The sequence below is a fragment of the Ambystoma mexicanum genome, chromosome 14, assembly GCF_040938575.1.
Source record: "Ambystoma mexicanum isolate Mex_15411 chromosome 14, UKY_AmexF1_1, whole genome shotgun sequence".
Taxonomy (NCBI): Eukaryota; Metazoa; Chordata; class Amphibia; order Caudata; family Ambystomatidae; genus Ambystoma; species Ambystoma mexicanum.
In genome coordinates, this window is record NC_090940.1 from 163,203,477 (window position 1) to 163,229,971 (window position 26,495).

The window sequence follows — 26,495 nt, forward strand, 5'->3', positions numbered from 1 at the left end:
TCAAGCACAGGCCATGAGTAGCCATCCATGCTTGGATGATAAGGTAAACTTTGTTCACTAATCCAGTGTCTGTAATGTAATCCCCAGAAAGCGGGAGGAGAATCTGAGTATCTGCGTAATTAGTGTAGATGACACCCAGATGGTCCAGATCGTCAAACAGTGGCTTTGTTATATTTTGTTTGTTACATATGATTATGTTTAATATGTATACAAAAAATTCTTTTGGAAAATAACTTTGCAGCCTTGGAAGAAGAGCATCGCTGCTCGAAACACGTGTCGGCTATTTTGACTTGCATTAAATAACGCTCAATGAGCTCTAACTATTGTGTTTGTGTGCGCAGTCTATGGTAGCAACCCCTCTCAAATTCCGTTGACGTAGCCACCTTGGCAGGGTGACTACAACTTGCTCCCATTTGCAGCCCAATAACACACCTTATTTCCCGTCAGGGCGCCTAACCTCAACTGTCTACTACTGCCATAATTGTGAAAATGGTAGTGTTTGGTCAAAACAGATTGGGAGTTTGGGGAATAATCAGAGGGACGTGGAGAAGAATGACTGGGAGTATTCGAATAGGAAACAGGGATTCTGGGAGATGTGGTTTCCGAGTGCAATGGGGTTTGGGCTCCTAGGGGATTTACCAGATATGGAGGGGTCGTTGGATTTGGGTGAGGGAAATTCTTTGGTTGGAAGAGAAGTAGATGTGGAACAACCTACAAAGACCTCAGGGACTTCATCCTCCTCGCCTTCGTCCCTGGTAGGATACCTTATCTCATCTAGGGTATTCCCCCGAGCATAACCCTAGGCTCCCCTACCCAGGTGCTACTCCCTCGCTCGTCCACCCCCAGCGTTGGGATCTGAGAGTCAGCCCTTCTCCAGCCACCTGAATAAGGGATTCTCAAGGTCTACTTGGGAGAATACCCTCAGGTTTCTTGCAACGGCATATATTCCCTGTTTGGCTATTCACAATGCAGAGCAGTATTCAGCTTTTCATAGACACAAATGGGTAAGAGTCGAAGACCGGACACATAATCAGTAGAAACGCAGCCTATTACAGCTCCAGTACAAGATGGAGAAGCGTGTGAAATTAAAGCAGGATGCAGGCTTAGTTGCACATTTATGGTTTCCAGTGACCAGCCATGGGTTAAGAAAAGACAATCATGGGGTTCTCATCTAAAATATTTTCTTTGCAGTCATCCAGAATGCATTCACCCTAGTCGGTGATCGGTGCTACACTACTCTGACCGTTACTGCGGTCTCATGTTCTTTTACGTCAGTAGGGAGTATGGATGCGCTGCTTTTAAACTGCGGTGGCCAACCATTTTCATTATTTCCTTTTTCACATAAATAATCCTGCACACAGGGTACTTTCCCTCCTGGATCTTTGAGTAATTGCGCCAGATGCCAGAATTTTCCGTTTTGGTTTTCCAGATTCCAGAGACAAAAGAACAACCCCCTGTTTCAGAACCCACCATGCAAGACAGGACAGTACATTGACACTATTAACGTGTTCGCCAATCCATGATTTTCAGGTCTGCTCTTTCTTCTGTGCCTGCTCAGACTGCCCTCTGTGGGCCTCCGGGCGCTCTAGCCAATTCACCCCTCTGATGAAATATTCTCTCTTGGGCCCACAGAGACCACCGGGAACTGTCTGCTGGCCCTGGCCACAGAGCAGCGGGAATTCAACTTCTAACTCAGTGGTCTTCAAACTTTTTTGGCCAGGGCCCCCCTGAGCAAAATTTGGGCAGGTCGGGACCCCCCAGAAATGCCAAATGGACAGTATATATTGCGCGCCGTCACCTGCTCCCATCAAAGTCGCTGGGCTCCCTCATCCCACTCCTACCCAGTCGCTGGTCTCTCCCCACCCCATCACACACCCAGGGCTCTCCCCACTCTGCTCCCATCACTATCCCATGGTTCCCGCCCATTGTGCTCCCACCATAGTCCCTCGGTTCCCCCATCCCGTTCCCAACACAGTCTGAGGGCCAGTGGCGGCTGGTGAATCTTTTTTAAGTGGAGGGGCATTAAGGGGAGGTTCGGGGGGGTTTCCCCCTGTGAATTTTCTTTTAAATAATAGGTTAAAATGTTGCATTGTAGAGCATACTTTTAACAAAAAATGGGTAAATAGCCAAACAGTTTGCAATTGTTGCTGGGAGTCCAGGGGGCAGGCATTGATATTTTATTTCTATCGCGCTCGTACACAAGTGTTTCAGAGCGTGACAAGGCAAGGGAGGGGAACAGAGGAGAATAAAACAGCGATCTTACTAGGCCCAGTGACATTGAGAACGCGCAAGTGTGAGGGGAAAAGTGCATGGAAGGGGGGAGAAGTGGAAAGTGCGAAGCAGAGGAGAAACAGATAAATAACAATAAATAAATAATAAAGGCAACAAACAGTGGTAGTGCAGCCAGCAATTTGCAAGTGCTACGTTTAAGGCAGCAGACAGGGTAGGTCTGATAAGTGCAGGAAGAAAGATGGTTCTCCTCAAGTTTTAGAGTGGCAGGGCGCTGTTCCAGAGGAAGGCCCCAGCCGAAGACGGAGATCTACCCCCAGCTCGTTTCTTTGATAAACGACTGACCCTGAGGGAGTTGGAGGTAGAGGAGTGAAGAGCTCGAGAGGGGAGGTATTTGCGGAGGAATAGCTGAAGGTATTTTGGACCGAGGCCCCAGAAAGCCTTGTGGACAAGGCAGAGGGTTTTGAATGATAGATGTCCGGTAAAAAGATACCATCCCTGTCCCCTGGGCCCCACTGGTCCTAACACAATGAACATGATTATGTGTATATGCAAGGCGCTGCACATTCATACAGCAATCACTCTATCATTCACATGAGCATCCATCACCATACACTCACTCATAACGCATCCATACACATGTTTAAATAAAAACAATGAACATAAACATACCTTCTGCATTGGCCTGTGTGTGGGTGCTGCTCCAGCTGCTCTGTCCGTATGTGCGAGGAGGCGCAGGAGCTCCCCCTCGGACATACAGACATGCAGTGCCCCAGCCAGCATTTCCAATGAGCTATGCAATGCTGGCGAAGCAAAACGCCCCAGCACTTGCATGGCTCAGTGAGCATGTGCGGCTGGGGAACTAAACTGAACTGTCAAAGGGAAACAGTGTTTCCCTTTGACAGTTCAGCCAGCCCAGGAGCACTCCATTAGCTGGATAAAGCAGCTGAGGGAGTGCTCACTGTTTCACTGGGCTGGCTCCTTAGCTCCTCCATAATGGGTGAGGGGCCACTATGCAGTTAGTAATGTTGACCATTGTTGCTGAATATATCACAATTTACTTACATTTTAACACAAAGCACCCCTTTGGGTACTATTGAAACAGTGGGCTTCATAACTACTCTGGCGGTAGCTGTGCCGGTAAAACCGGCACGGCTGCCACTGGAGTTGCATCCGGGTCTGGCACCCGCGAATGGGCAATTACTAGGTCATGCCGAGTTAGGCGGACATGATAATTGCCCTTTCGAAGGTGCCGGTAGATCCCCATTCCCATTTGAGCCCCATATGGCTCAAATGGGAAGGGGGAGCTCGGATGCACCCGACGAGCTGAGGTCAGACCTGGCGGGGGCTGTCAAGCACCCACGAGCACAACTCTTACTATGGCGGAACGGTAGCAACGGTGCCGGTAGCTTACCAGCACCGTTGTTAGTGGTCCGCCATAGTAGTAATGAGGCCCAGTCTGTGACTAAAGGAATGAATATCCATTTACAACTGTGGGCCACTTTTTCATTGTTGCCTGAGACAGTTTCATGCTTCAGCCCGCCCATGTGGGCCACCCCTGCCCATTTCTTCCAATCTAAAAAAAAAAAGGAAAAAAAAAAAAAAAAATCTTTTTTCATGCTGAGCTCTCAGGGCCCCCCTGGGATGCACCCGCGGACCCCTAGGGGGTCGCGACCCACAGTTTGAATACCACTGTCTAACTGAACACTTTATTAGTAACCATTGACAGTACGAACCCAATAGCAACACGAGAGACAAAGTTTGGTGTGTCCCCTTTCCTCTGACCCCCCCGCCCCCAGCCTTTATACCCACCAGGGCACATGCTTTCGAATGTTCGGGGTGGTCACCACAGGTCAAGGTTGCATAATAAATTCATCCTGCTAGCAAAGACCAAAGCTGTATTATATTGGCCTTTGACACCAGCTGAACTCTTTCATGTAAGCAAGTGTTATTGGTGAGGTCACCCTGTCGTAACTTGGTCAAGGTGCCAACACTCCTTAAAGATTCCCATCCTCTTTGAAGCAAGCGAGAGCGCTAGCTATGTGACATTGGCTCCCCGTGTCGCTTTCTCTTAAAGCAAAAGCCTACATCCTGCTTACATATGCCAAGAGAAACTCGTCTGAAGTGAGAGATGAGAAAGCAAGCATTCCAACAAGCTAGGTGAAAGGTTATTGCAAAGACATGTGCAGGATGTCCTACAGTGTCCGCCTCGCATAAGCAAGAAGCGCTGTTTAAATATGGCAGGTTACAGAGCCTAGTCACAGTAATACTGCAGTGGCAGGCACAGGGGAGTACATCACATTTTAATTTCTCACTCAGAATGCCAATTCATGTAATCCAAAGGCATTCAACTTGGTGTCCTGGGTCTACCGCAAGAGCCTCGTCAAAAACTGGATTTAGGGAGAAATTCATAGGCCTAATTGAATTGTTATACAGTCTAAGGGAGGGGTGGGGGTAAGGAAATGGTCTAAATTCTCTGCGGTTCCATTTGCAGAAGGGAACAAGCAGTCATATCTCCTTCCACCCATGCTGTGTGTCCTAGCAATGGAACTATTGGTTGGGGTAAACATAAAAAAGATCTAACAAGTCATGGAATAATTGTGACGGGCTTAGATTCCACAATTGCCCTTTACACCAATATCCTTTTATACCTCAGGAGACCCATGGATAGATTGGCTAACATCTTGGAGGTAATTAACCAGTTCAGAGAAGCTTCAGGCCTCTGCATTAATTAGGGAAGGTGTGAAAACTTCTATCGAAGTCAAGCCGGACGTCTCTCTGAAGGAGGCCCCCAGTGTATTCAAATACCTGTGGCTCTAGATCATGAAATCGTTGGTGGGAAATGTTTAACACAACACTGGAGCACTTTGAAGTATATGTAACTAGGTGGGTCTCATTGATGACTGAAATGGCTGGAAGGCTCGTTTTAGCCAAGATGGTAATCGTTCCAAAAGTACTCCTTTTTTCATTCTTTTTTTACCACCACATACGAACAAAGATATTTTTTGTATTGTTTACTTATACAGCGCCTATACACAGGCAAGTGTTTCAAAGCGCTCTAAGGAGGGTGGGAACACATGAAAAAACAGTCAGTCAGAGCCCTTGAAACTCTGAGACGATAATAGTCTGCACAGGCAGAGTAAGTGCATACAATAAATTTAAGTGTTGGATACAGCAAATGGGCCTGACAGCGATTCTGCAAGTTTTTAACAGTACAATTGGGGTGTAAACTGGGGAGAAACAGATGAGGCGATCTTCAGGCGTGGTGCGTACGGATTGAGAAGTGCAGAGAGGATCACAGGGAGGGGCGGGTCAAGTGCACCTAGTTGTTTGAGACTGGGGTAAGTGCAGAAAGAGCTACTCTCTTGGGTAAATCTGTGTTGAGTGAGGGCGGGGTGTAGGGCCCTGAGGCAAGTGTGAGAGGACTTGCAGAGGTGCTGGGGACCAGTGAGACTCTGAGGTACACCAGGCGGCCAGTCAGCAAGCTGTAAGGAATAGGAGTGAGAGAGGGAAAGGAGAGAGAGCTAGGTTCGCAGGGTAGAGGGAGAGAGAAGGGAGAGAAGACGAAGGTCTTGAGGAGTTTCTGGAATTACAGGAGATCCAGCTCAAGACGTAGGGCGGCAAGGAGGCTATTCCAGAGGGAGGCACCTGCTGAGGATAAGGATCTCCCGTCAAATCTCTGCTTGGAGAACAGGCTCACTCGCAGAAGGTAGGCGACTGTAAGGAATAGGAGTGAGAGAGGGAAAGGAGAGGAGCAGAAGGTTGTTAATCTGATATGGGTGGTCAAGGAGGTCAGGCTAGCATTGGACATGATCTGAGAGAGAATGAGCAGTGGGGTACAAGCACTTGACCTGTACAGCTATTTCATTGTGAAGCAGTTGCAGTCCATTGGGAAAGTATGAAGGAAAAATCCCCTTCTGTCAGGATGGAGAGAGGCGATATATATCTCCGTAATGACCTTTCTTGGGAATACAGACGAAGATGTGGGCAGAACAATAACTCAGAATACCGAGAGGGAGGTAGTAAGACTGATATTAAGGAAAGCTCTCAAGCGGCAGATAAGGGAGAAGCCATTTAGTAAAAATGCACCCCTATTGGAAGGTCTCGGAGAACGCCTAGGACTGTGAGATGCTGGGCTGGCACCATGATGAAGAGAAGAGAGAGAGAAACAATGGGTGACTTTTATCTTAATGAGAGGCCTTGTATCTTGATGAGAGATTTAAGATGCTGGATGAAATGGGTGTAGAACAGGCCAGAAGGTAGCCTATATTTACTCCAACACGCATAAATCAGGGACGAAGAAAGACTCAAAAGGGAAGGTTTCTCAGAACACCCCCAGAATTCGCCAGTACTATCATTTGTGCTACAGGCCAGTACAGCAGCCACATTAAGTACTAATGTAATGGAGGTGCTGAAATGAAGATAAGGTACCAACAACTGAATGCAGTAGGGGGCAGCCCCCCTCCACTTAAAGCTAGGCAGAGAAATTTGTATGGAATTATTTAGTATGGTAAATGTGTAAAAACAGACTCACAGGGTTAGAAGATATAAGTACCTTTTAATAGTGTTATGTTTATAAGGTCGAAAAAGGCTTTTATTATGGTTTAGTAAGTAGGCAAGGTACAGAATGCATAGTATAAAAATTGAATGGGAAAATGATCTAGGTTTTTTCCTATACCCAGACAGAAAAATGCCTTTAACTTACAAATGCCTTTATATGAGTAAAAGAAATGTATTAGATGAAGCGACTACTTGTAAACAGTGGCCCATGAGCCAGCCCAGAGTTCAACAATTCAAGGCCGCCTTGCCGTGTAAGAATCAGGTAAACACTCTGAAACCAGAAAGTCAATTGGGCTGTGTCTGAAAATGTAGCTAAGGGAAACAGCTGCATGACCATGTAAGGAGTGCAATGCCGCCGGGAAAACCCTGGGATGTGTGCCAGCATGTATTTCATTTTGAAGGTTTAAACAGATGAGAAATAATTGCTGTGTGTGCGAATGTTCAACGAAGAGTTTGCCTGGACATGTTCAAAAAAGGTGGGGGTTTGAATCCTCTTTCTCTGACAGATATAAAAGGAGGCTCCGTTTTTAGCTGGGAAAGGGGTTTGTGTACTTGACGACGACGCCGTTTGTGGTCTGTGTCAGCTGGCATGAAATAAAACCTAATGAACCTGACTGCCTCCTTGCCTGCTTCTTGAATTGCTTTGCTGAAATGCCAGAGGGTCCCAGAGAGCAACAAAGGGCCCCAGAATGTCCAGGAGAACAAGACCGCATGGAAGAGGTGAAAAAGAGCACGATCGAGGTCTTAGCACCTCGTCTTCACTAACATCTACTCCGATCTAGCCTAGACTCCAATCTAGCCTAAGGTGGAAGGGACCATACCGCACAAGTGCTAATGGTGGCCCACTGACTGGGAGGGAATTACAACACAGTTAATCATGGAAGTCCTGCTCACTCACCCAAAGGGTAGCACTGAATAGCAGTTAAAAGAGGATTCATTACTTGGTACTAATCAGATCTTCTATTACGTCACACAGAATTCAGTTGTGAAATAACAGGAACACAAATAGATCTAAACCTAGAGAATGTGTTTCCGGGCGGAATAACCAGGTTGCCCCCATTTAGACCAGGTTCGTTGACCTGGAGTTCTTAATGTTCTGAGGAGTGAAAAAGGAACTGGGTCAGGAAAAACGAGAATGGTGACTAATCTCATGGAGACAAAATTGTATAGACTTGACTCACAACTTGTAAGGAAATGAAAACAAGGGTGAGTGATATTGATTGTTGGGATATATGTATTGTTTTTAAAAAAAACATTTTTATTGATTTTACTTAATTTCGGTTAACCTTACAATCCGCATGAGAGCTTACGATCATTGCTTTGAGTATCGAATTCAAATGACCCAATGGGGTCCACTGTTGAACAATAACCCTTCCCCAATTTACCCCCCTCCCTTACACTTAATCCCACCCATCTTAAATTGCCTCTAGTGAGGACATCTGGTCTATGATTATGTGTATTAGATTGTCAATATTGGTGGTGGCTGAGTGTCTGTGGATGGAGAGCCGTCTGGAGCAAATAGTGATTGGGTTAGTGTCGTCCATTGCGTAAAGCCTTTGTTGGTATCCAAGTGACTCAAGTGTACAACACTGCGCCAGGCCACTGTTTCAGTTGCTGACCACTTTTTAAGGGTGCGCCACCAGTCTGCTATGTTGGGGCTGTGTGGAGATTTCCATGACATTGCTATTCTGCGCTTGGCAAGTATATATACTAGGTCCTTCATTTTAGATGTGTGACGTGGGGTTTTGGGCCGAGTGAAGCATCCTAATAGGCAAGCAGAAGGTGATAGCAGGTTTGTGGTCAGGCCTGCTTTACCCAGTCTAGTCGCTACTTCACCCCAATATGTCACAATAGCTGGGCATGACCAAAACATGTGTAGTAAACCTGCATCAGTGGCGTGGCATCTATGGCAGTATTGTGTGGCGGCCCCAGAGAAGCTGAATATTCTGAGGGGCTTCAAATAAACCCTGTGAGTGATAAACCGCTGAATCAATTGCAATCTGGCATTGTGGGATACTTTCTTATGGTGCTTCAATATATTTGCCAAGTCCGTGTCCCAGAAGGGGGCTCCTAAGTCCTCCTTCCATTTGTTCTTAATCGCTGAGGCTCCGGGAGGGCCGTTGGTCAATAGCAAGTCATATATCCTCGAAATTGTGTGGCTACCTTCTGCGATGTCGTACAGGGTATTGACTACCAAATGTGTTTCCATTGTTTCGCTATATGTTGGTCACTTGCAGATTTTTATGTTCAAAATAGTGCGGTGCAGCAGATATTGCCAGTGGTGTATTCCTGTGTTTACTAATTTGTTGAACAGTGTAAAGGAGATTCCACTCGTGGGAACCTCTATAGTGACGACGACGTGAGTTTCCCAGTATGTGCGGATACCTAGTCGAACTTGGGGTGCTAATGGAACAAGAGAGGCGAGAGGTTTCTGTATTGAGAATGGATCAGTCAGTCCTATCAATTTGAGAGCCCTGTCCCGTATTTGGATGTCTAACGATACTAGGTGTGGATTTGAAGTGGGTTGCGGCTTATTGTGCCACAATAGTTCCCTGAGAAAGTGGTCAGGTGTCGGGGGCTGAAGAAATTTGGTGTCAACTGTGGGCTCGCCGGCCAGCCGCAAACTACAGCTGTCCTGTTGATAGTATCCCTCAAAGTGTGGAGCCTTGATGCCGCCCTCATCGTAGGGCCTTTGTTGGGAGGATCATGCTATTCTGCTCCTACCGTTTCGCCACAGGAATTCCCTGCATAAGGAGTCTAAGGTTTTGAAGAAGGACTTGGGTATGTTGAAAGGGACATTCACAAAATGATGTAGTAGCCTGAGGAGCACCACCATTTTCAGCAGTGCAACTCTATCCTTCTGCCCTTCAGAATAACAAGGATAAGTAGAGGTTAAAAGGCCCACTCACCCCTCACACTGCTACAAACCAAGAGCCAACACAACCATAAAGCTAAAACAGGCACATTTAAGAGATAAACCTCCTTCGCCTTTTGTGAGAACATGGACCTAGGGCAGATTATGGCCTTCAGAGGGATGTGAGTGTGATTCAGTAGCGACGCAAACAGTAAAGCATAATTGTATAAAATAAAGGCAATGTGCAATCAAGTTTCTATAAAAATAGATAATACTTTCGATAAATAGACATTTTTATCTAATCAAAGTCTAATAGATAAGACTTTAATAAAACACACCACCTGCAAAATAACTAAATGGAAAAACACATGAAACCCATGCCTGAGGAATGAACAGAGAATAAAGCAAGATGCAAAATGCAGCACTCTGGATAATGAATATGGGGTGTAGGGCAAGTAAAAACCACAATATTCTTGTAAAGGGATGTGTTTCGGGGAAAAAAGTGCATCAGTGACCTCACCAGTCTCTAGGGCCCGAAATGGACCAGGGGGGCAGTTATTGGTTGATACTACCTTGGTTTGGGTCTTTGACGGGTTAACGGTATTGAACGCGGCTTCAAGCAGTGATGCGAGCGGATGGAGCTCTGTTTGGGTACATTGGATCATGTGTGTCCAAGTGGCAGGCAGGCGTCTAGGAGGTCCAGATGCAGTAGTTCTGTGCTGTTCGATGGCAGCTTTCAGCGAAGCTGGTCGAGGTGCTCACCAGGATCTGTTCGAAGTCTGATTGAGTTGTAACCACTGCCAAGGGTTGATGAGTGATGCTACAGCAGTTCGTGGTGATGAGCTTTCGAAGTGTTGATCCTGTTGCTCCGGAGTGCGGTTTGGTGAAGTGGAAGTTCAAAGGCGAGTCGGGTCTAGTCTTGGTGTAACCCCTGGTTCGAGTTGGGTATCAGCACAGAGAGGTTAATTCGAGCCTAGCAGGTGAGGGGGATTCTGGTGCGCAGAGGCTGGTCCTGGGTAGGGGTCAGAGCTTTCCTCTGTCTTGGACTGCTCCTTCACCTCAGATGGAGGGCTTTAGAAAGTAGAACTTCCCCAAAAAAGGTCCAGTGAATCCTTCACAGGTGCTGTTCCAGAGTTAAACAAAGAAGTGCTGTGAGACCCTTTCTTTAAAGGGAAAGGTCCACAGATAATTGGACTAAAGCTAGCCTGCTTTAGGGGTCCAATCCTTGCTCTTAAAATACGTGCTTTGCCATTTTGATATTACACCCAAAGTGCTTTGTGCTAAATTAAGTGGAGGGGACGGAAGGAGAGACGGAGACAGAAAGCAACAAGATGGCAGAATCTTCCTTCGTCAGTACAGAGCTCCCACTATTTACACTTACATGCCCCCGCCCTTCTGATCTCAAGATGATCCTTTTAGAGATGGAATTACCTGCATCATTTTATTAAATTAATAAAAATCAAAAAAGCTAGGGCTTCTACACCCTTTCCAAATGCAATCCGTCAGAGGTGACGCCACAAGACGTGGTGTTTAGACTCGTGGTGGAGCCTGCAGAATTCTGACCAATGAGCTGCAGCAGAGGAGATCGAGGGCTGGGTGGACCAGCGAAGAAGCTGGAGACACCGGACCGTGAGGACCACCACAAGGAAGCACAGAGCCTCTTCGAAAATCCCACTAGGAGCTGTCGGGAAGGGAGCACCTGCTCCAACCAAGCCGAAGGAAGGTGACGGAACGAGACCACTACACTCTCCGACACGCCCAACCAGATAAGCACTGCCTGAAGGCAAATGGCATGCAGTCGCTCAGGATAGTAGGGAGGTGGGCGGCAAAGTAGATCCACATGACCTTAAGGTGCATTGATACCCTAACGACCCTAAAACGGGGTGAGAACCAAGGCGGGGTAAGCAGCAAGCGACCCAAAGGCAGGGCAAAACTAAACCAGCACTGAGGTGGGCACGAAAGAGGAAGACCCCAACGTGGAGAGGGGAAACCTGAGAATCCATGGAGGGGTTAACAAGAGGAAGAGTGGCGGGGACATTACAAATATAAACATAGGGTACTAGCTGGTACGGTAACTGACGCCTGTGACTGGTACAAACTACAGTGTTCACAATTGAGAAGAGCTGGGAGCTATTTAGCTCCTACTTATAGCCTAGTTACCAGGAGCTACTTTTTGCTCACCAGGCCAATGGATGCTGTACAAACACAACTATGTGAATTTAACTCTGCACATTTGGGAAAATCTACAAAAGAACATTACACACATCTATATGACATTTAAAGTGAAGGGGATCATAAATAGTGGATACAATTCTATGTCTGCATTTTCTGAGGAAGTTAGATTTGCATAACTCTATGTACTAACTCCTCGTTCCCCAGTGGTAGCTCGTGGTGATTGGTTCATGCTGGATAACCAGGGGCTGCTTGTACCTCTTGCTTATCGCATCTTAATTTCGAGCCCTGAAACTGTATGATAAACGAAAAGAGAAAGAGGGAAGCAAGAACAGTGACTTAAAGTGCACTCTCGACCCGACCTAGAATAAGGGGGAGATGAGAGAGACATTCTTTTGTTGGCTGACCCATAGGGCTCAAAATCCCTCTACAAGAAAGAAACCGAACAGTGGGTCAGAAGCCAACCAGCATTCAAACCTTGGGCAAGAAGCCATTGCTTAGTTCCTAGTTGTATTAGGGGTAGGGCCAGAAATCGGGGTAGGGCAGGTTTTCTGGATGACTGAGGAACATTAAGTGGTTGGACATCCTGACGAGCAGTCTTTTGACTTCTTTCTTTTCTTTGGAACAGGGCCTAGACAGGGACAGAAAGGTTTATTTTGAATAAACAGACCAATCATTTAAATTGCTACTTCGTCAGTCTCCAGATTCTAGCTTGCCACAAGTAGGAAAGTTCACCCTGATCAGGGGCGGCATTTTAGATTCGGGGCGGCACGGAAGACTCAGCTCCAATCAGGCCCCTCTTCTTTCTGGGGGAGCAGAAGGACAGTTGCTCTTCAGCCACAAGTCGTCGCCTTGCAGAGTCTCGAGCTCCAGCACAGGACAGGGACCAGTGCAGCATAGAGGACTTTGCAGAAGCTGGGCAGCCCACAGAATGGTACCAGGGCACTTCTGACGGCTTCTGGTGGGTAGCTTCTCATGCAGGGGTCAGGGATAATTGGTGCCACCAGTCCAATTATCAAAGCACTAATGAGAGGCTTCAGGGATGGCAACAAGAGCGGCAGGGCTTCATCAGGGTTACATTTTGGCAATGCTAGTCTTCCTCAAGAGTAGTCTTCTGAGTCTTCAGCACGGGTTCCTCTTCAGGGTCTTACCTCCAGTGATCGATCTGATGAACCATCTGTGACCCCTGGACCTCAAGTGATGGGACCAACTGTAGAAGTGACCCCAGCGATTCTGTGTACCCTAGGGTTTCTCACTCAAAAAAATCTGAGTAAGAGGTGCGCGTTTGCTCACCTGTTTTCGCATCCTCCTCCCACCATAGGGATTGTATGGGTGCAAAGTCCACTCCCCGACTTTCCCTTGCCTGGTTGTGATTGTGGAGTTTTGGCCAAGGATTCCTCAAAGATATCCTCTAGTGTGGTGAGATTGGGGGAATACCTCCACTTACATTGCAAATTCCAAAGGTGCATTATTATGTAATTGTAGCCAACCCACTGACTTTGCCAAAGCTTGTTCTAGGGGGACTTCAAATACTTCCTGCTCTCTACACGGATACTTACCTGGAACGTTGACTCGGTTGAGGCGCTAGGTTTATTTATCTGACAAGCAAGGACTGCTGAAGCTATAGCAGCCTTATAATTATAAGGCAAGGTATATGGTTGCAGATTTAAATACGGTTTCCACCTTTACTAGGTACAGTTTTCCTTGTTCCTTTGATTTGACCTCCTTTCACTAGTTTCAGTTGTAACATGTTGGTGATCTGACTTTTAGATCACCAACTGTGTTCATATATGGGAATATGAGCGTGTTTGTGATATCTGCTTAATTTCTACTTTACCTGCTAATTGTTAATGGCCTAATGCATTTTTATATTTTTGTGCTTCTGTGTTGTCTACTATGTGATTTCATTTTTGTGGTGAACTGTTTAACTGTACTATCACACCACCTCCATATGTCCTGATGTCGGTCTTACTGCTCAGTCTACATTACCTTGATAGTTTGGCTAGATGTCCTAATTGTTAATTAACCTCTTCATGTTACGTCTGTGATTAAAGGAACGCATGCACGAGCCTCGTTCTGGCCCGCGCATGTGCGCAACGAATAAAGACGGTCCGTGCGGCAGTTGCTGCCGGGACTACTGACGTGTGTGTGCTTGTCTCCTTGTGTGAGTGCATGCGTGCGAGTGCATGGGGCGGCCCGAGGCACGGGTTTAGCCACCACACATCCCATTGAAGCAAACGCTACAATATGTTCAGAATTTTGCTTTCTTAGGGTAAGGGCTTCAAGCATGGGGCATTCCGTATCCATGTCTTCACGTCTTCAAAGGTTTTCGGCTGTGGGCTCTGCCACTTGAATTCCAGGCTTCTTTTGAGTAGGGAGCAGATGGATTATTTCGTCTCTCAGAATGCTAGCATGAACTTTGTGGAATATTCGGCTATCCCCAAATAATACTTGAGTTGATGAGGGGCAGGTGTTTCCACTATGGGGGGGGGGATCATTAGGTTGAGGATGGGCTTAATGCCATTGGGTGTGAAAAGGCCAGTACACTGGCATTGTCAGGTGGAGCCAGCACCAGTCCTAACCATAAGGGGGACGGGCACCCTAGAAGGAGACCCAACCCTGGTGCCAGCATGCTAGTTTGCAGACCCTTCTCTCCAGCCTTGCCTCCAAGAAAAAATGCTTGCCAGTGTTTTCTATCGGTTGCAGATACTGCCAAGCCGATGGACGGGTGCGGGGGAAAAGAAAATCGGAACATCAGCTTGCCTGACGTAAACACAAGATGTGAGAGAGAGAGCGAGAGAGAGAGAGAGCGAGCGAGAGAGAGACAAGCACGTACAGGCTGAATACATGCACCGCTACTATGTGGAACCACCGTCAAGGACCAGCAGAATCAGCTGGCTATGCTGCATCCAGAAGTAGCAATCCTCTAGACCACGAAGGAATACTCCCTACTCTGACCAAGACTGTGCAAGGTGCAGACCGTGAAACATGAACTTGGACATTGAATGTCCTATGCAGCGATGGTCATTTTGCGGCAGGTCTGTGTGGAAAAAGTGAGCAGGGTTGGACTCCCTTTTGCAGACTTCCCCAGGCGTGTCGGGCCCAGATGAGCAGTCGCGGGAGTCCCAATTGAGTGGTTGTGAGTGTGGGTGTTTGTGTGTCCCTGTATGTTTGTGTGGTGGGGGGAGACGAATGTTTGTAACTGGGGAGTTTGGGGTAAATGTAACTTTTTGCATCTGTGTGTGCTTATGTGGTAGTGGAGTGAGGGGGACTGCTTGGCTGGGGAGGGAGCCGGCATCTGAGGAATAAGGGTTTAATACATCTCACTAGAGTGGGTGGGGGCAAGTGGCAGGGAGGGTCACGGCTTGCCAGGAAAGTTGGGGGGGGGGACCCCCCAAAGGAATGCAGTATTTCTGCTTTTTGCAGGCTGCCATAAATCGGCTGAAATAAATCTGTCTTTTTGGTAGGCGGCCTTCAAAAAGCATAAATATCACATAGGAGATCCGTGCTCATCCATGATCATCAAATCTTGCCCTCCCGTACTTCTGGATGCTATATGCAACTTTTTAAACTCCTCTCTACAAGAAGGCTTCGTCCCAGCGGATATAAAAAAAACCTGGGTCACCACTATTTAAAAAAAAAGCCAGCTTGGATCTGGAGGATCCGCTTAATTATAGGCCCATAAGCAATACTCCCTTATTATTAAAAATTCTCAATCGCATTGCATACAATCAGATCTCGCAACATCTTAATAATTTCCCCATTCTGAATCGATATCAATCAGGCTTCAGAAGGGGTTTTGGAACCGAGACCTCCCCAGTGGAGTTGAAATCGAGACTCATGGGGCGTATTGATATGGGCCTACCCTCTTTGCTGATATCACTGGACTTATCAACCACATTTGATTTGGTCGATCATGCCATTATGGTCTCCAGAGTGATGGAGGTGGCCAATTTCTCGCCTTCTGCGGCCCAGTGGATCAGCTCCTTTCTTGATAATTGGAAAAGTCCAGTCTACTTTGAAGAGGCAGAGACCTCCCCAGTCCTAGTCAATTTCGGGGTGCCTCAGGGGGCCTGTACCTCTCCTTTATATAATGTCTTCATGGCCCCCTTATTTGCCCTCTTGGAGCAGGAGGGAGGTCATGTTTTCCAACTATACGCATGCCACTCAGTGTGTCATCCTTATTACTGGTACATACACAAAAGATGAAGATTAACTTTAAATAGAGTCTACTCCCTGATTCAGAAGTGTATGGTCTGTAACAAACTCACTTTAAACAGAAAAAAGACTGAGCTGGTGATTGTGGGTTACGCAGCGATGTTGGCGAAGTTGGACCCCGCTTATGACTGTTCTTCGCTGGGCGATGTTAACTTAACCCTATTGGTGAAAATAAAAATATTAGGGGTAGTTCTTGATCAGCTACTGAACATGCAGGCCCATGTGGGCAGTCTTGTTTCTGCATCAGTTTACTATGTGAAGCTGCTGGCGCACCTTAGACACTTTATTTCCCAGGAAAATGCCGAAACCATAGCAAGAGCCATTATTTGTGCTAAGATAGACTACTGTAGCAGTATTTTGGTGGGTCTCCGCAAAGCAGATACCAATAGACTCCAATTGGTTCAGAATGGAGCAGCCCGAGTGGCCGTTGGTCTCTCCCGCTGTGATCACATATCAGTGGCCTGACGCTCCCTGCATTGGCTCCCTGTAGAAGCACGGATTCACTTCCGACTCCTGGTCATTACATTCAAATGTAGACTTGGTCTCATGCCCCAGTATTTGCAAGACCTTATCACTAGTAGGGTCAATAGCAGAAACCAGAGGTCAAATAATCAGAATTTTCTGGTCCCTCCCAGATGCAGACAACTAAGGTTGAAAACTGAGCTTTTTTCTCTGCAGTCCCGAGGGCATGGAATCTGCTCCCCCCGGAGTTGCAGGGGTTGGATTCTTTGAACTTTTTTTTTTAAACGTAAAACCTGGTTGTTCTCTTAATCTTGTCTGACGCCACTCTGACCTTCAATCTCTGAACATGTTTTTTTTTTGTTGTTTGTGTCTTTGTCAGCGCCCTAATGCCCAAGGGTCCAAGGTTGCGCTATTTAAGTCAAAATAAAAAAAATAATAAAGTAAAGAACTGTCTTCAACAGACTTCCTGTGGAGAAGACACATCATCGGAAAGCAAAATCCTGCTGCTTTTATTTCCTGAAGGACTGTTTCGAGGGTTGCATTGTGTCTTGGGTTGGGTGATTTGAGGCTTGAGTCTATTGGGCCACTGAGCATAATGTCATCTTGGAAATATGCAATGTTTTCATTGTCTTTGAGCAGGGAATACATCATTCGAGGGAATATTGATGCTGCAGATGACCGCCTAAAGGCATCCTTGTATATCTGAATGTGCCAAAAGGGGTGATGAACGACATGAGACTAGAAGTCTATGTGGAGCCTTATTTGGTGGTTTGCATCTCTCATGGTTAGCTTTGTGAAAATGCTGGGTTTTCGGAGCATCTGCACCAAATCAGAAATACTTGGTAACCGATAGTGTTGGTGACAATCTCCTGATTTAAACTTCTCGTCAATGCAAAAGTGAAGCTGGCAGGACAATGGATTGTCTAACTATTCTAAGGCCTGTACAGGTGTATGGATTTGCCACCTTCTCATGTCTGCAATAACTCTCTTAAAGCCCTGTCGGGCAGTTGTAGGCAATGGGTGTATTGCTAGTGGATGCACTTGATTCAGTGAACGTAGTTCAATCAGCCCAACTTTCCTGTGAAAAGGCTCCTGTGTTGCTCTGATAGCATCCCATTGCGTTTCTTTGAAATCTGTTCTTCGCTGCTGGGATCTAAGATTATATTCAACTTGGCATGGTCATGCCATCCCAGAACTGCTTGTGCCGGTTTTGCAATGTATATCTCTGTTGCAGTATGCCCTCAGAATGCCAAGTGAAAGTTTGCATACCCTAGGTGATCCACAGGGTATCCGATGTATGGTTTGCGCTAGAAGTTCACCTTCTTAACCATTATTTGTTCTTTGCCTAACATTTCCTCTTATACTGCTGCCAGAATTACTCTCCGATCCTCGATTCAGTCAACCATGAGTTGAACTCCATTCCCATCTACTCAGGGCAGTGAGACTTGTTTTATTCTTCAGTCTTGTGAGAAACCTGAAGGTGTCTCACTTACTAGTCCCCAGGGATCTGTCGTCCAGGTGGCCAGGACACAACCATTACTATTAGATCCAGTTCCTGTGGGTGGACCATTGGGGGAGGATCACCTGGATGAGGGGTCCTCAGGGAGTGGAAGTGGGACACTGAAGGGTGAGACGTGGTATCCCCTTCCTTATGACACCTTTTCCCCATCCTACCCCGTAGGACATCTAGAAACTCTACTCCCCTTTTCTAACACAAACACTTTCCTACACTGTGACAAACAGACTAACACCAGAGCCGTTTATCTGACATGTCCCAACACAAGGGTCAGGCAGAGTCAGGCAATTGACAATTACACACACCTGATGGCCAGTTCTCTTTCCCACAGGGATTAAAGGGGGAGCCTGAGAGCACACTTCGAGGAAGGCCAAACGCATGAGGAAGCAGCTATTCAGGACCGGCGGTTCAAACGGAGAAGAAAGGTGATGAGGCTTGAGAGGATGACAAGGTGGGGAAGTGCCATTGGCCTTTTCAACACAGACCCGCGATGCCTCAGTGAAAAGAATCATCAGACCGGGATTTACAGCTGGCGTGTGGTGTAGCAGATGTCAACGGTGCACAGGGGCTTTCCGAATTGATAACACAGGTGGGGAGGCACGCTTGCTACTTTAATATTGTCCTTGACTCCAGAGGTAAAACAAGCCAACGGGTCCAGCCCAGCTGGCGAATCCGAGAGAGCTGATGGTAAATCGGACTGTGTTGAGCCCAAGGTTGCGAACAGCAACTTTGTATGACCTTGTGGTCAAAGAACTTATGTGTGTTTGAGCTTGGAAGAAAGTACAGTAAAGGACCAGTTCCGGATTGATCAGGCACCACATGAGCACTCATTCGAAGGACTCTGGCTGGTCCCCTTTGTTGAAACTACAAGTGCCAGGAGGCCGGTGTGAGGAGCCAGAGGTTTCATACAAGGGTTGAGTCAAACCCCTTGTACAATTGAGTCTGTGACACAAGTGTGTTAACAGAACTGTATGTAGCCTGGCTGGGGGCTTTAAAGAAAACCTGAGTGGGGGTTGAGATCCAGACTTACGTAAAAGGAAGAACTTAAGGGGTCTAAAGAGACTGTCCTGAGACTGTGGCTATGTGACCCTGACAGAGGGATGCCAAGAGAAAGCTAGGGGAAGGAAAACACAGTTTTCTAATAAGGTTGTAAAATTGTCAAATAAGGCAAGTGTGAACACGAGTGAGCCATGCCAGGAGAAAGCTGGGGAAGGGATCCCTGCTTTCTGATGAGATGAGCAAATCACAAACTGTATTAGAAAATCATGAACTCTGTTAGAAGGGCTATGTTAACCCGATGGAGGGATGCCAAGGGGAAACCAAATGAGAGTGAATCCCGCATTTTGATACAGCAAAGTTAACTGTGTGTTTGGCAAATGTAAACCCGGCTGAGGGATTCCTGTGAATTGGGTTGAACAGTAATACAACTGTGAACATTGTGTCAACAAGAGTGAACCCGGCTGGTGAATGACTGTTTAAAAAGAGATTAAGACTCTTTAATATTAGAACCTGTTGATAACTTGTATGAAAGGCCGTAGTGAACCTGACAGAGGGAGGCCCACGTTGCACTAAGGATTGGAGCCTGGCAGAGGGGGATCGTAAGGCAAAGAGTAATCTCACGTGAAGATTTATTGAAGGAACTTTTTGTTGGTTGTCACACATCAGGTTCTCTGAGGCAAGAGACTTTGTGTGAAAAAGACTTTGCCCCAGAAGGCACTGATATTCTGGAAACAAACTATAACATTGTGCTGACGAGGCCCAGGAGCGTGCTGTGCACCAGGGTCCCGCCTTATCCCATGCTAAAAACGTGGGGAAGGGAGACCCAGCCATACCATCCTGACTTATAATTCGGTGAACACTTCTTTCTTTTCTTGAGAAGATTATCCCACACCATTTTGTAACTTAGGTGCAAGACTTGGCTATAGTTTTTGTTTTCAGTATAGGCCCATTTTATCTGCCAAGACGCCACCAGGACTGCTTTATTATTTTTGGATGGTCGTAGCTTGCTCACATCTTAGATTTAAGTTTAGATTAGGCGTTTTTCTCACCCATTATACATTTTAATAAACACCCTTGAACTGTGATCACGTGTCTGTCCTTTCTGTTGCCACCATGAGTTCCTTAGTCTGTATCTGTGGCCAGTCCTGCAGGCTCATCTTCAATGGAGTGGTGTTTTAAATCACCATCTGCCGCTGTTGTAATCACTTTCCTGATTTTTTGGCGGCAATCCTTTGTAAAATGACCCAAGCAAATAAATGTGGCATTCTCCCTGTTTTTTGGTGAGCATGTGCGTTTGTTGGTTTTTGCTGCCACAACAGTGACGCAATGGACTTCTAACGTTTTGTCTTTCGTGCCCTCTTTGGGTGCAAAATGCTGAGCGCCTTGCTTTCTGGGCCTGTTCCATTAAGTGTGTAGTGACTGGTGAAGCAGTGCTTTCGTATCCTTCCTTATGCTTTGTGTCGGTCCCCCGGTTCCTTGCGATTTGTAATGCTTTGTTTAAGGTTGGATCATTCTTAACACATTTATTTTGTACCTTGTGACTATAGGTGTGTGCGATCAGCATGTCTCTTATCAAGGTCTCGACCTGTCTGAAGTCACAAAATGCAGCCAATTCCCTGAAGTTCACTATACAGTCCTTCACCTGCTTTTCGGGGGCTTGTACTCTTGTGTAAAACTTGATTTTATGCAGTACAATTTTTTTCTTTATTCTCGAAACACCATTTGAGCCTCCTTACCTGGTAAATGTCCATGGTGTCATCATTTGCTGTCCTATGGGTGATGCACCCTTTAGTCCTGAAGATTGTTTCTGTTCCACACCCAGGGCATAAGGCTGCATGGCCTTCTTCCTCTGAGTGGTATAACCGAGCCCCCAATCTCCACTAGGTAACTTTCAAACAAAGATAGCTGCTGTATCCAATTCATAGTAGGCCGACCTGGCAGTGGTAGGAAGGGCGGTGGGGGCGTGGCATAACTATGTGGTCTACAGGGTTTTCAGGCACACTTGTCACAAATGTGGAACCATAAAGTGAAACTGAAATAATGAGGTGGATTGATGATGTATGCAACTGGTATTTATTTGGATGTAACCTGCTGCAGATGTGTGGGGAAGAAAGGGTGGAAATAATGAGAAAACGTTCAGAAGCAGGGCGAGAGATCTTCCTCCAGCTCCGCGCTATATGCGCTCCTCTTTGTTCATACCCCGGCATGTGGGGAGCACGAGGGGACCTTGGGAGTCTCATTCTCATTCCCCCATGTCATGAAGATACGCAGAACTCTGATCCCCATCACAAGTATAACAATAATACATCTTGTCCTGATGGAACCTTTTTTAAATATGATGATTTCATGTGCATCAGGACACTGTAATAGGTGCCCCAATATTTGGATGGCCTCTCCTACCTACACATGCAACTGCATTGAGTGGTTGCACGAATGTTGCTCTCCAGATCAGGTGGCCATGCTAAATCTTCAGACTCCTGTCCAACGCCATCAAAAACTTTGCAGCACCACATCTGGTGTTTAGCACGCTGTGTCATTGACATTCTTTTGATTTGGCCTTCTCCCGCACAGCCAGCCCGGTTCCACACTTTCTTGCTGACCACTGGCCATGGGCTCCTTCAGGTCTTGTTGCATGCTGCATGGTCGTCTATGTAGTAGTCTCTGGTTTAGGGTAAGCCTTTATTAGGAGGCCATGAAACATGTCATACAGGACAGGACTCAAACTCACAAATTTGTTTCCCCATCGTTCTGCCACACACCACAATACGGAAAGATGTGCATTGTGACAGATCTGTGGATGTTGTCCCTTCTCTCCTAGGGGGAGACCTTTCCCATGGGGCTAGGGCGGTGCGTCCACAGTGCAATAGTCACCCTGGGAGTGGTGCACCGGGGGAGGATCATAAGGGAGAGGAAGCCCCTTATGGGATTAGGGACAAACCTTCCCAAAGCATGTGGTATACCTCTGCTTCGTTAGACCCTCCCTCTTTGCCCAAGCCAAACTCTCCTTCCCTGTTCCCAACCACTGCCAATGTCCTTTGTTGTAAGCCCAACCAACCTAGTGTGTTAGACCTGCATAGCGGCCCTGAAAATACAAACTGCTTTCCATATGATTCCATTACAAGTACTGTGAAGATGATGATGACCAGGAGTACGAGCTCACTCTAGAGTACTGGAATGAATGGTCTAGTCTCTCACAGTATTTAATTTGTCAAAGAAAATACTAGTATCAGAGGGAAACCAACATGGGGAGAGCGATCCTTCGATGAGGAAACCCGGTAAACACCGCCCTGACGAACAGGTGACCGCAACAGGACACGTGCACGGACGCGAATGGGAGCGCAAATCTAGTCCAGGGAGAAGGAGCTTCTTCGCAGCCAGCCCGAACAAATCTCTGGGCTTCCCAAAGTGCAGCAAGTTGCCAGAAAGCAAAAGCATAGCCCAAGAAGGTAGCAGAGACTGGTGGGGCAACCGCCGACAAGAAGGGGAACATGAAGGCAGCTGGAGACAAAAGGTTTAGCCTGAGGAAGAAGAATTGACCGGCAGAGACGCTGGCGAATGGAAAGCACACCTGAATGCTACCAGAGCCTCCGAGTGAAGCACTGATGCTCGGAAGACGCGATCCATAGAAATAGGTGCACAGGCAGAGTGAGAGGTGCTAGAGGTCCGGGAGTAATCTGGGAACAACTGCACAATAGGACATAAGGTCTGGGACCCTGAGAGAACCAAAGACAGTACAAAAGGAAGCATATGCTTGGCAGAAGAGTAAACCAAGCTACTGGAGCAGCATATTGCGAGTCTGGTATCTGCACCCAGATGAGAGCCAAAGAGGGTTCTGGGTCAGGAGCTGGAACCTGCCACGGCCCTCAATTACAATGAGGAGAGAACGCTGCTTGAGGAGCCGGCACTAAAGTCCCGTCAGAAGCCAGCAGGAAGAGAGGGTGAGCTCCACCAGACAAGGAACACTGAGAGGAACCAAGGAAGTGTCCGGTTCCCCTTTGGTTTGCGAGCTAGAAAAGGGTGCTGGGTGCACACGGCAGGTGTGAGGCGCTGGAAGGTTGTTTGTATTTGAAATTGTTGCTTTATAGGGAATGATTGCCATGGTTCAGTTATCCATAACACTTTCAATGTAGGTGTCTGGAGTGATCCCAGCCCAAGATGGGGGTAGTGGTCCTTAGAATTGATTGGCTGAGATGCATCTGTGGGGTATGCGATCTTGCAATCTTGCTAAATATTCGAAACTGCCTTTCATTCAGCCATATACTAAAGAAGGTCACAGCATTTTGAGCTCCAGAGATATCCATAAAACCCATCCCAGAAAAGGTCAAAGGCCTTATTTAAGGCGAGGCTGTGAGCAGTACTGGAGGAAGTATGTAGAGGCTGCTTCAGCAACAAGAAAAAGCTAAGTGAATTACTGTCAGAGAAAGAAGTAAAAGAAAACGTACATTTTGTAAATATAAAAGTTAAGGATAATATTGTTAGCTTCAGGAAGAAACTGTGAGTGCATTACTTGAGTACTTGAAGGTGAAGCAGAGAGGAAAGAAATCACCTTCGCTTGCACGCGTGAACTGTCACCCATAAACTTGGTTTGTTTGGGTTAAATTAACAAAGTGTGCACGTGTAAACATTTACTTATTAACAGCGTGCGTGTACTAACTTCATCTAACGTTGTGCTTGGTGTAAACGGCATTCTCGGAATCCCCTGGGTCATAATGGAGACTGAGAGGCACTGAAGACCAGTCCTAGAGTAAAGGAGTTTTTATTATTTTATTTTATTGGTTTATACAAACCTTTAAAAAACAAAAAAAGGACAACACAAACTACATCACGCTCCATCTTACATCTACATCATATAGGTTCCATTCACTTTTTTTTTTTAATTGGGTGTCCATTTTCCATTTACAGTTGAGACACTCTAAGCATCTCGCTCTGAGTCCCATTTGTTGGTGGCAAGACTTTCCTTCAAGTCTCTCAGGAAAACTGTTAGTGCAAAAATTAATTTTTGATCTGTCCCATCGAACATGGTTTGCCACCAAGCGTCCACACTCCATGTTTGATGCTTGTTGATAATTGGGCCCAGGATCCGAGCCCTAGGGCTCTGTAATTTTGGGCAAAATAACGTTAAGTGTTTGACTGTTTCATCATATGAGTTACAGAATGGGAAACTCAAGTCTAGGTCAACATTTTGTGTCCATGTACTTGCGCGTTCTTTAGTGAGCAGCACAATGAGTCTGAACTGCATGTACAGAGATCTTGATTTTTTATCAGGAAATCGAGATAAGTAGTCTTGCAACTCGCCATAGGCTCCTGCTTCGCAGGGGACCTCTTTCAAGAGCTGAGAATTTCGTCTTAGGTCACATGTTTGACACCAGTCGGATCTCCATAGTTTTTTTTTATGCCGCATTAGGATTATCTATCAATGTTGTTAACTCAATATCATGTTCTTTCAGGACTTCGAGGCATTGTTTGTTCGACATCGATAAGACAGTGTACACCCTATCATTGCCAGGTTTATGTAATATTTGCACTTGAGGAGCAGTTGTTAGTAGCATCGTTTTTCTAAACAGGCTTAGTAGATTCCAGCATATTCTTGCATGGATTGAGATTAGTCCTAATTCATAGCGTATTCATACAGTCAGTGTTCCTTTCGGTAGTTGTACCCTAGTCCAAAACATGTTTTCCAGTGAGCCCCACATATATGAGCATCCAAATGCGTTCTCTGTGCCATATATTAGTGCTGGTACCACCTTTTGTGGATAGAAGGCAACAGTTGGCTTTAATGAAAATTTTCCATATTGTTTGTTTATGATGGAAGCTTGACAAGCCAACTGCCAACACTTACTTTTTGCTGTTTCCACCCATGGAGCATCGTTTATGTTGGCGCTGATCCTCATACCTAGATATTTTGTGTTTTTTATGATGTTTAATTTTTTTTTAAGACGCCACACCTGTTTGTTATGTCTGCTTTTTCCCCATCGTCAAGTTATGGAGAATCATTATTTCACATTTTTGTTTGTTAATTTGTAAAACATTGTTTGACGCGTAGGTTTCGAGGGTATCTAATTTGCGCTGTAACGCAATGGGAGTCATGTCCAGTAATATTAAATCATCGACGTATATGAGCCAGCTGACATGTGATCCGTTGATCTTAGGTGGAAATGTATGAGCTCCATTTAATGTGTCACCGATGTCAGATAAGAACAGACCGAAAATAATCGCTGCCAATGGGCATCCCTGTTTTACACCCTTATGAGTGTGGATTGGGGCGGATAAGGTCCCACTTTGGTCCAGTCTGATCTTGACGGTAGTGTTGGTGTGGAGTTCTTTGATTGCATCCAGAAGGCTCAGTGGACAATTCCAGGTGCTTAACTTTTTCCACAACATTCCTCTGTTGATACTATCAAAGACATGGGAGAAGTCTATGAATGCCAGATAAACTTTAGTTTTGTACTTATAGCTTCCATCTTAAGTAAATTCAGTAGTAGAAGATTTAGGCCAGTAAAGGAGTTCTTGCTCTTGGGGTGCACTTGCGTGACGCGGGCGCGCATCATTCAGTTCCTCAGAAGCGCCTGAGGAAACCATTGCCAGCGCTTTGGGTTTCCCTGAGAAGCTGACGGTTATCTGCGCGGCATTATCAGAGGTAGCCCAGTGAGTTTTCGGTTCAGTGTGGAGGAGACGTTTCATTTTCAATGTTGGCCTGAAAAGTATAGCGCATGAACTTTGTCTGTGAAGTTAAGGCAGGCAAGTGGATATAGTTGTGTAAAGCTGAACTGCATGGAAAATACTTTTTCTGTAAAAGTTTTCACAGAGACAAACGTAAGAAATCTTTGGCAAAGCTAAGAAATAATTGTGTTAAAGGTTTAACAAAGAATATAGTAAACAGAACAAAAGACAAAGTAAAGACACATTTCTTCAGACGGTTTAGGAAATTATCCTAAGGAGGCAGCAGCAGCAAGTTTATCCAAAAGCCTTTCAGTTAGAGGCAAAGGCTGCACAGGTCAGAGAGCCATCAAGCAGAGTGCAGGGTGGCAGTGAGCAGCAAGCAGAGAACGGTTATGTTATTTTATCCACTTTCCCACTCAGGGTTGCCTACCCTGCAACTCTTTACTAGAAGATGTAAAGTGGGTGAACTTTGGGGGTCTGGTGGTTCATTGTATACGCCCCAAGAAAAGAAGTGCTGGGACCTGATGGGAAGTAGTGCTGTGGCAGCCGACATCCCTGATGCTCCAGAGGTACTCAGTGGCTCCGGGAGACGAGGCCCAACAAAACCCCAAGGTGGAGTACGAGAAACCAGACTGGGATAAAAGAAATAAAGCCCTAAGGCTGGGTGAAGGAAACCAGGCCCCAAGGCTGAGTGCAAAAAACCAGACCCCCAAGGGCTGGTAAAAGAAATAAAACTGCAAATGGGGTTAAAGAAGCTGAACTCCAATAAGTGGTGCAAGAAACCAGACATCGGGGCAGGAAAAAATAAACAAAACCCCAAGGAGG

At 46.3% G+C, this 26,495-nt stretch overlaps 1 protein-coding gene across 1 annotated transcript in view; it reads left to right on the forward strand.

Annotated features, from left to right (window-relative positions):
• Positions 1 to 7,345: 7,345 nt before the first annotated feature.
• Positions 7,346 to 26,495, forward strand: part of JMJD7 (jumonji domain containing 7) — a 312,686-nt gene continuing 293,536 nt past the window's right edge. Inside the window, exon 1 of the mRNA XM_069638806.1 lies at positions 7,346 to 7,509. Coding sequence (XP_069494907.1) covers positions 7,479 to 7,509 — 31 coding nt within the window. The 5' untranslated portion in view covers positions 7,346 to 7,478. The remainder of the gene's footprint in view (positions 7,510 to 26,495) is intronic.